Below are 10,956 nucleotides of genomic sequence, written 5' to 3'. Positions count from 1 at the left end.
TTGCACTTCACTTACCTTGTAATGTTTCCAAGGACTGACAGCATAGCCACATTGCTGAACGAAACATAATGTAAGTTCTATATTTGAAGAAATCTGGCTGATCTTGATGAAAGCATCTTGTATAGCTGAAAGTGAGTTTCAATTGCAATACGAGGCTTGCTGTTTTCTACCTTGTAAACTAAACCTTCACAGGGTGCTTTGGTACCATACTGTTAAAAGGGGAATGTGGAAAATTTGGATGCAAATGCAAAGTCTGTAGTGCCTCACTTTGAGTGCCCTTTTCTGTTTCTCTAGTACTACATCTTAGCTGCATGGGAACATTGAATCGGGGATGCAACGTGAGCGTTGTAGTGATCCATGCCAGCCGCTGTATGTAGTAGATCTCTTTGCTTTAGTGGAAGGACCAGTAGTCGTCTGCAGTCAGCATCTTTTAATGAGGGGCTTAATGTTAAGGGTATGAGTCTCTTGTGCATTTGAACAATTAAGAGGTTGTGTTCAAAATCTTTTGTAGAAAGGTAGTGGATCAGGAGAGGAAGTGTACTCGTTTTCACAGTCCATATGCTGAGTGTAACAGTCCATATTCTGTAGTTGTAACAGTCCATATTCTGTAGTTCCACTCTTGGCTTTCACATTTTTTTTTGTCCATGGATTAATGTGCACTAAGCTATTTTTCACTATTATTAATGGAGTAAGAGAAAAATTTGCTAAAGAATTTGATACACCATAGTGCTCAAAGTGAGAAAAATGCTACTGCATACTAAGCTACCATGCCAGCCATGCTTGGAGATTAGTAAAAACATGTCCCCTCCCCCCCACTTCTTTTTTTTACTGTGCCTGCTGCAGCTGCTTAAGGCCGATTCACACGACGGTCCGTTCGCCGGCGGCCCGCACACTACGTGTTCATGCGTCACAACATTGAGAGGCGCACTATCGGTCCGCGGCCTGGTCAGCGCACCTCTCAATATGCTGACGCATGAACACATGATGCGCGGGCTGCGGGCGAACGGACCGTCGTGTGAATCAGACTTTAGTGGCTATGGTAATCAGCTGTTGAGCTCAAGGACACAGTACTGAATCTCGGCCTTGGTGGCCATATTTCCATGGAGTCAAACTGCAAAAATTCCATGTGCGGTGCGATGTCATTGCATGTTAAAGAATCCCAGGTGACCAAAATTAATCCTGAGCCATCCACTGCATGGTCTATTATAAACCATGGGCTATTCTACAGCTATGGCATACAGGCTGGTGGTATGCAGAATGGAAATGGTTCCTAGTATGCAACTGTATATATAGAGGGGGCTTCTAGTAGTTTGAAGAGCAACCTTTTAGCAGGAATTGGTGTTAAAGCTATATTACATCCTCTTGCATATGAAACAACATAGGAGGTTACAAGCCTTGTATTACAATTGATTACTTGAGAAGCTATAATGCAGAGGTATAACTATGCGGATTTTATTACGCTTAGGTCTGCATTATTACAGCCTGTCGTCAGATACATAAAATTACTTTCTCGTTTTGGCATAGTTGCAGATACTTTTTTTTTTTTGTTCTTCGCAGGTCTTAGGTGGTACATAATTAGCATTCCTGTTTGCATGCTTCATGCATGGGAAGCATTATCTAGATACCAATATTTTTCTTACTTTTCAGTTCACTAAAGTTCAAACAGGATCATAAAGCATTGTTGGAACTTGACAACGATATGACTCTTACAACCATAATCTGGCGGAAGGTGCAACAGCTTTTAGATGAACCACATCAGTTAGAGGTAAGGGGTGAGCTTGTGCTTTGTTGTCGTTGCCAGTCATTGGATGAAAAGCTGTTTGTCACAGCTGGGTTGTCTGGAGCCAGAGTTGGCTGGTTAACCAATAGATTTTCTCCTGCTGCATAGGATTCATCTCTTGTAGTGTCATTTGAGTTGCATTTCACTAACTGCAATGGTAGTTGGCTTGAAGTGCTGCGTAACTGTCTTTTTGTTTTTCCTTGGCTGCCTTGAGATGTTTTTAATGATTGTTGGTACTTGCATGCATGGTAGCTGTAGGAATATGCTTATTGGATTGCTTATTTGGAATCTGTCTTCTAACTCCACATTGGCCCTCTTCCTTGGTCTCTCCTTTGGGTCTTACTGGAACTAGCACCAAGGTTCTGTGCAGTCCGGCTCCAGTTGCTTGTTGCATGGCTTTTCTATGTTCCTTTTGCTTTTTTCATTGGCACCCTCGCATCCACACCTCTGCTTTGCGCTTGTAGTGCGCAAGTACGACAAATAAAGAGGCAAAGAATGTTCCATAGTGCTTCCCCCGCCCCTGTTAAATTTTCGTTTCTACATTTCCTGCACTTGCGGGTCAATGTGTAAGCGTTTTATGATCTTCATGGTAAGTGTGAATGACTTGTGGTAAGTGTGAATGAACAGGTTTGGAGAAGATGAAATCAAAAGCGTTGCATGGCATTTTTTTGGGGTAGCTTTCATTAGGCTCATTCTCACCTGCTTGGTGGCGAGCTTTATGCTTCATGATACTGTAAAGGCACACACACAAGGTTACAGCACTGAGGAGCCACCATGAATACATGAAGGTGGTGAAAGCTCTAAACCTACCGGCAAAAATTTTGCATTGCAAAGGCATGCTGCCTTGCAAGGTCATGTGAAACAACAGTGTTTGCATCAGCATTGCTGCTGTAGCTGGAGCCTGCTTATTGTGCATTGTCTACCAGCATGCATTTCACTGATTTATAGCCTTACTGTATGGCATAAACAAGTTATCAGTTATCTGTTGTGCTGCCTTTCATGTAGTTTAATATTTCTGAGGTTTCTTTTTTTTTTTTGTGGACTTGTTTCACCGAATTTTAATTCAGGGAAGCGAATGATTACTTGACGAAACTTTCAGGAAAGATTGTGTGACTGGTAATAACATTGTCTTTGTTGCTGTACCTGTTTTATTGTATGCAGGCTTACTGTTTGCAAGCATAAAGGGAACCGGAGCTACTGCTTCCTGTATTACATGTTGTACGGCTGGGCCGCAATCAAACTCTAACACTGCATGTGAAGAAAGCGCACTCCTTCGTTTTTTTGTGTTTGGCTGCGATGAGCAGCTAATACAATCAATGTTTCTATGTAGAGAGGCTTGTGTGTATGTATTTGTCAGCCAGTTACACATAATGAATGATTTGAGTTGAGGAATAATGCTTAGGACTGTTTGTGTTTGTGTCTGATCTGGTAGTGTAGTTTTAGTAAAATTGAGCTGCATATGTCATCATGAAAATGCAGCCTGCTCTATTGTGTGCTATATAACTTTTTGTTGCCTTCTACTGCTGCTGTGTACAGTTGTAAACTGACTAAATGATCTGTAATTCATATCTTGCTCTGAATCTGTATCTTGTGTGGTTGCGTCTGACCTTGTTAACAATGAAAATTTCTTTATGGGTTGCATCATTACATTGGCCACTTTTTTGAGGCTGTCCAAAATTGTTGCTTCTGTTCAGGTTATCCCGATTAATTTGTCTCAACATAAATTGTGTTGGTTTCTCTAGTAATTAGTAACATCCATGTGAGCTTGTCATAGACTATATCTGCCAAGGTGGCTGAGTGGCTGCACCAGTGTGCTGCTGAATATGATCGTTGTAAGCCCAGCTGTGGAGGCTGCACTTTGATAGACAGAATGCAAAAATGAGCATGTAAAGATATATTAGTGCACAATAAAAAGAAAGGCTTAGAGTGATCAAGATTGTATCCAAGTCCTGAATATGTGAAAATTTTGAATAAAAAGTAGAATGTTTGTACATTTTACTTTATCATGTATGAATGATCACTAATTTACTAGCTAAGTGAGTAAAGGCACAACTAAAGGTTAGTTTGGATTTCAGCACAAACTATGCCTATAATTAATTGCGTAAGTTCATTGCCTCATCATTCACTACAATGCATGCAGTAGGTATGTGCAGTAAATAATTCACTACCATGCGTGTAGTAGGCCTGAACAATTATTAAGCTGAAAGCATTCTTTTAGATTATCAGTCCGTCAGCGATTATCACTTTGCAAATGCAAATGTGGAAACTTCAGAAATGTTAAGTAGCTGTGTTTAGTGGCTATCTTAGCTACTTAAATTTCTGCTAAATTACACCATACATTTTCTGATTAATGTTGTGCATAAACATGCATATGGAATGTCCATCTTAGTCTTCTCACTTCCATGAAATGATAAATTACGGGTAAAGCTGTTGACAGTTGAAGAATTGCGGTTCTCATTTTAGTGTGCAGCTAGTAGAGAATGCTTTATGAGAATAGTCTTTAGATTAAAATAGCCTTGTGCCTCCTCACTGCATTCTTAGTACAGGAACTTGCTCCAGAAACTTGAGAAGAACAGATTAGATTAGTGTGCACTTTTTTTTTTCAACGGCAGTTTAAGATTTTGCCATTGATTGAGTTGGTGCCCATTTGGGATTTGTGGACAATTCCCTTGGGGCTTTGGGGCTTTGTACACTTTTATTGTGTAGAACACAGTTTGTAATAATCCAGCCATTTGATCACTGTGCTGCAAACAGGAAATAGTAAATGTAGAGTAAATTATACTTGCTAGTTTTACTAATTCTTGCGTCTTCTCTATTTTTTACAGCAAGTGCTACCAGCCCAGTGGATGTCACCCACTTGGAAACCGGCTGATCCAGACCTTGTAGCCAAAAATCTGTGAGTTAGCTGCATGTTTGTGATTTTGCAGTCTGAATTAAAGAGTATATAGTCAATCTGCAGTGCCCAGGCGACACTGAAATTGTTCCACTGCATGCCTGAAAACTGTTGCCATTAGTTGCTTGGGTTGTCATAAACGTGGGACCACATTCTGAATGACTTGGAGAATGAGTTTTGCTGATAGCATTCCTTGCCCTAAATGCTCTCGGCGTAGCTCAATTAGTTGATGCATGCCACATGTGGCTTCGATAAAGTGTTGAAGCTCATTGCCTCTAAGCACAGCCAGATGACGTAGAAAAGCATTACAGGTGTACCTAAAAAGTGCTTGCTCCTCTCGCTAGGCTGTGTGTTACGGGGCTGCAATCTACACGGAAAATTTCAGTGCACGTTGCCTATACACTTGGCTTGTCTTGAGACGATTTCTCATATATAGCGAACAATGTGAGGACATTAGGCTGGTTTCTCATAAACGCTGTGTTAAAAAAAAGAAAGGTCAAGATGAACTTGGCCTTTTTGACCTTTTGTGTGTGTGTCTGTTGAAACAAATTTTTGGAGCAACTGCGAAACATGGTTGCTCGAGGCAGCAGTACTGACAGCATGAACACTGTATTCTTGAGGCAAGAAAAAAGAATAAGAAAAAAGAATGCTTTCCTGCATAAAAGCATACAACTGGCAAGAAAGTTTCTTCACACCTTCGTGTGGAGGTGCAGGGAAGCTTGTGATGGGGCACCTTCACATTGAAAAGCTTTCTTTGGAATGGTAGCTTTCTTGTCAGTACAGGGAAGGCGAGGTGTGCCTTATGCCGTGCAGTGCCTCCGGTGAATGTAATGGCATTGAATTTTCCACGGATGCGGCACTACAACATCTGTTTTCATGGTACTGAGATCACTGCTTTTATTTGCGAAATTGTCGCCAAAGCAGAGATCAAAAATACGTCATGTTGCAAGAAACTTAGATTTTGGTGTAGAAGAAAGCAAAGCAGTTTCCTTCACATAGTAACGCAAGCAAACGTTTCACTTCTCGCCACTTGCAAGGCACCTTAAACACCATCTGGGAAGTCTTTTGATAAAGAGACTGGAGGCCCCTTGGTATATTTTGTGACTTGCAAGGCAAGTTTGTTTCCTAAGCCCTGAGAAACATGTAGGAAGGGCCAGAACACTCATGTTTTTGGTTTAGGGCTCAAAATAGATTTTTTATGCACCCACACGTTCGAGTGGGCAGGGCTGGAAAGGGTTATGAAGGTGTGCGTTGTTGGAGCGTAAGGCCTGCAGGGCACTGGTGGCACCTTCATCTAACATAGCATCATTGGGCACTTCATAGGCATACTCATGTGCCGAAATGGTGTTACCTGAGCAAAAGTACATAACCTGAGCACCTACTTTCACTTTAGTGAGATGGGCACATGCTATCACTTTGAGTTTCCGTAAAAAGGAGGAGGAAAGTTGACAATGTTAGAAACAGGCTAAAAATGATTGTCTTCACAGTGTAGTGTGTTGAGGGGAGCTGGTCACCTAGGTCCTGTTGGGACACAACTACAGGTACAGGGGCACCCCTCTTAGATTGTAACAATAGGTTGACCTTGTTTGGCCGCAGTCATAGTTTTACCGACTCCCTTAGTATTGACGGGTGTTGTTGTAATAAATGTCAACATAGGTACATTCAAATATAGTTCTATGCCATGGTCACTACACACTGCTTTGGCATGCGCAGCAGTGATGGTATGACAGGCTTAGTACCGTATAAATGCATGTAATACCCATGCCGCACGGACAAATTCAATGCCATTAAGTGCTTTCTGCCTTCAGTTTTATTGCCATTTCTTGGTGCCACATGCATAAATTTAATGGTATTAGCCTTAATGTCATTTGTGACCTACTGACTTTGCCTAAACTAATTTGCTTGAGAATTCCGTACTCTTGTCCCCATCCCACACACAGAAAGGCACGCAACTTTTTATTAATTTGTATCCAGTAGCAAATGGCTTATTCATAACATTGTCAAGCCGCCGTGGTGGCTCAGTGGTTATGGTGCTCGGCTTCTGACCCGAAAGATGTGGATTCGATCCTGGCCGCGGCGGTCGAATTTCTATCGAGGCGAAATTCTAGAAGCCCATGTGCTGTGCGATGTCAGTGCACGTTAAGGGGGGACACCCCTCTTAGAACTATTTTCTTTATTTATGGACAGATTTGCACCAAATTTTCACTGTTTGTACATTTTCATGTGCTGATTCTAAAACTGCAAACGGTTTGCTCCTGCAGCAGTAAGTTTTATATTTATCATGGAAAGTATCTCTTTTGTTTGGAGGAAACTTGGTTAATTAACATAAGACTGTGTGAAGAACATTACTATATATAAATGATCTAGAGTCACCAAGGAGTGCAATAAGGCATAAAAGAGCATTCTAGGACGACTTGGACGAAAGTTACAGCCAGTCAAACATGACAGAGAAAAAGCTCATTTTGATGACTGAGACAAAAGATTTATTTAAAAAATTTTCCCAAGGAAGCAGTGGTTTAAACTTAGCCTTATTGCACAACCCGCGCATTTATCTTTATAGCACAAAAAGAATTATACTAATAGCTGATATAAAACTGGAGATATCGCTCCTCCAAAATTCTGAATGTGCAAAATTGCAGTTTTGAGAAATCGGAGAAAAACGTTTTTGGCATATTTTTGTGGCACCAAGGGTAACTAGAAATCACTGAAGTGAGTTCTGGCTCGTTTCTGATGTGGAAGAACCATTTCCCGTTGACGTAATTGCGCTTGCAACAAGGAAATTGCCGCCGAACAGATGGCATAGTCTGGAGGCTGGAACCCGAGATGAGTGCCTTTGCACTGCGACCTCCCCCAAGTTGCGGCGCGCGATTCTACAGGCGCTGTGATCGCAGTCAGCCCCTAACGAACGATACGCGCTTTTTGCTCATCTTGCCCCTAAAAACATTGAAGCAAGTTTATTTCGTCAAGGTTTCCGATTCCGCGCTTTGCGGACACCGTTTCGCGGCTGGCGCCGGCCGCGCCACCAGCTTTACCGGAAAGCTCGATCTGTCGCGCCGTTGCTGGCTGTCAACGGAAGCTGCTTCGGTATCGCTTCTTTATCTGCATAGTCACGATTACGCTGTCTGTACGCGGCAGGAATCGCCCTGATCACTCCTCGCCGTCGCGCTGAGCACCCCCGCGGATGGCGTTATCAGGTCATCGCGAAGCGTCGGCGCTCTATCGCTGATTGTTAGATAAGGGGAGTCGGCGCTCTATCGCTGATTGTTAGATAAGGGGAGTCGGCGCTCTATCGCTGATTGTTAGATAAAGGGATGCGCTGATGCAGCGTACGGAACGCGCTTCGGATCTCTACCTTTCGCTCCCTCGGGATGCGTGCTCAATCCTCGCTGTCACGCTAAGCACGGCCGGTTACGGCGTTGTTGCGCCGTCGCGGAGCGTCGTCGCTGAATGTAGACACCAGGATGCAACGATACAGCGTTCCCAGCGCGCTTCGGATCTCTACCTTTCATTCCCTTTTAGTATTTTTAGCCTAAGGTTTGCGTAAATTGAAATATTTCGCACTTAGCGCCCGACGAACCTCACTTCGCCGTGACAGTGGGACTGCCCGACCCACTCAAAATGGCGCCGGGCTGCAAGCCGTCGACGCCGTCAACCAACCAAAAGTCGCCATTTTGGTCACGTGATTTCGAGAACCAATAGCAGAGCGCGCTTTGCCCAAGTTTGTTTGTTTGTTTACTGCTTCTACGGCTTGCTCATGGTTGCCAAACGGAATATGGGAATAGCCTGAATCGAGACCTTTCAAAGGAAACCAAAATGGCGCCGGCGGAGCGCGTATTTCTCGAACTGCAGGCAGTCAAAGTTTGGTGCGATTAGACCTCAATTTAAAGGGCCGCGCACGCTGTTTCACGTCTTTGGAATGCTATAACGCGTAAATTAGGCGGTATTTTTCTACGAAAATTCGTGGATAGCTGCGCAATGACGTCAGGATCGCGAAAATGGAAAGGTCGAAAATACGATTTTTTGACCAATTATCGGCCGCAAAGAGCCGTGTCCCCCACGTTAAAGAATCCCAGGTGGTAGAAATTTCCAGAGCCCTTCACTATGGCATCCCTCATAGGCTGAGGCGCTTTGGGACGTTAAACCCCTTAAACCAACATCATAGCATTGTCAGATGAGGCACCTTTACTGCATTTTTGATTAGAAGGGCACCATTTTTATCGGAACCTCAGACATACTCATGACTTGTGCGCTCGTGCGCGAGTTTATGGCTGGTTTTTAGACTTGTCGAAGGAGAACAGCAGCATTTTTTGCAAAATAATTTTTATTTTAAATTTGGGCAACATTGTCAGGATGTAGTGCTCATTAGCACTGTTTATATTTAGATAAAATTTTTGACTGCCTTGCAGGCGTTGTCATCGTGACTTTTGTATAATGACATGACATTAAATCTGGACATGTAGCACCAACTCCGAAAATAATGGCAATAACAAATTTAAGGCCTTAAGCATTTACTGTCATTTCGTGTGTGTGTGTGCATGGGCATGAGGGCCGCACCCTGTTTCTCAAAGGAAGTATTAAAAAACAAATTCTTTTAAGGGCTGCAGCCAACTTTTCCGTGGCCCATGTGGGAATAGCCTTCAAAATACGCGTGCACAGGAGCTTCCAGGTGCCTCCCACGGATGGCGTATGGGGCCGCGGGTCATCATCATCATCATCATCACTGTCAGCTTTTTTCCTCCTCCGTGAACTCCCGCTATCCATGTGTCACCAGCTCCAACTTTTTGTGGCTGTCAACTGCACATGCAGTGTGGCTTTCACATGCTTTTTTTTTTTTTCATGGGGCGCCGCCAAGCATTGGAACTTTAACACTCTAAATTCAGTCGTAGAGTTTGCTCTCGCACACGGCAAGTGTGCAGCAGGCAGGAAATTCGATGTGGATGAGAAGTTCATTTGACGATGGTTCAACCAAAAGGTTGCATTGAGGAACACAAGCTGCAAATAGAGCACTTCCTAGGCAAGCCCTGTTAGCTTCCTGAACTGGGAGAAGAGCTGCTCTGCTATGTGATGGAACTTGTGGGGTTTTAAATTGGGGAGATAAATCCGTTCTCCCCGCTTAACCGCGGCTGACACAGTTCAAAACCACGCGGACCCCACCCCGTGGTCGCGAGCACTACCGAGCGCACGCCGACCACGGCGGGCCTTGCTCTGCGGGAACAAAGGAATGACACACTGGCTGACACAAACAAGGCATTTATCGCTATAACTACAATAACGACAGCTAACAACAAAATACACTGAGGAATCGAGGATGTCCGACTCACCAGCACGGTTATGAGTGAATGTTTGCCCACGCTAGGGCAAGGGAAAAGCTCCGAGGCCGGACGGGACGGGGTGGCGGGAGTGTGTTCCGACCACGAGGCGCCCGCGGTGAAGAGCGGAGCGGCCCGCGACATCTTCGCGTGCTTTCCCGATCCCAAGGAGAAGAGAGCCGACCTTCCCCCACGCGCGCGCAGCAAAACGCCATCCGTGGCGCTGGTGTCGCTGCGACACGAGCGCCCTCCCCTGTTAGTTAAAGTAACACAACTGAGAAGAGTGCGTTGCGGGGGAGCTAACCACAGTAGCGGGTGCAATGCGGGAAAGCGAACCTCAGAGGACGAGTGTGTCCCCACAAACTGTGGAACAGCGGCTATGTGTTGACACCGGACATGCTGCACATGAAGGCACAAGCCTCGTCAAGTGACAAGCATACCGTGCAAGGACTTGTTGGCTGTGTTGGGGGGGAGTTGTTCTTACTTGAAAAAAAGAAAAAATCTTTTCCACAAATTTTGTACATGGGCCGTGCCCCGAAAATTGGTTATTGAACCTGGGAAAAAAAAAAAAGTGTGGCACTTACACGCGTTTATACGGTATAATATAGTAGTATGCAGGATTCAGGCATATCACGTGCACCACTCTGCATGCTGTTCCTTCAGCACTCGCTGCTCTGGGGATCGTGCTTTCTCTAGATCAGAGGTTCTCAAACTGGGTTCCATGAAACCTCAGGTATCCTTGAAACCTATGGGTTCCACGGGCTGCCTTTATGGGGTCTGCAAGCACCCACACTGAACTGTCCTTCCTTTCCAGTACAAGGAAAAGGGACAGAATTGCTGCGAGTAGCATCTTTATGACGCAAATATATGAAAGAAGCCAACAATGACCGAAACCCAGTAGCAAAGGGGAACATGGTCTCCTATTTTATAATTTTTGGGCTTAATGGATGAGATAATAATAGTATAATTATTTT

General features: G+C 44.1%; 1 protein-coding gene across 7 annotated transcripts in view; it reads left to right on the top strand.

The window, feature by feature from the left end:
- Window positions 1-10,956, top strand: part of LOC149350847 (uncharacterized) — a 145,012-nt gene that overhangs the window by 51,231 nt on the left and 82,825 nt on the right. For 5 of the 7 annotated variants that reach the window (XM_089580036.1, XM_089580039.1, XM_089580035.1 and 2 more), the window contains exons 8-9: window positions 1,648-1,765; window positions 4,606-4,676. In XM_089580036.1, coding sequence (XP_089436162.1) covers window positions 1,648-1,765; window positions 4,606-4,676 — 189 coding nt within the window. The remainder of the gene's footprint in view (window positions 1-1,647; window positions 1,766-4,605; window positions 4,677-10,956) is intronic. The other 2 variants (XM_089580040.1, XM_089580038.1) reach the window with 1 other exon arrangement.

This window comes from Amblyomma mixtum, chromosome 3, assembly GCF_055824585.1.
Source record: "Amblyomma mixtum isolate Tamu chromosome 3, ASM5582458v1, whole genome shotgun sequence".
Lineage (NCBI taxonomy): Eukaryota > Metazoa > Arthropoda > Arachnida > Ixodida > Ixodidae > Amblyomma > Amblyomma mixtum.
The sequence above is the reverse complement of the archived record's forward strand: the minus strand, read 5'-3'. Positions and strand labels throughout refer to the sequence as shown.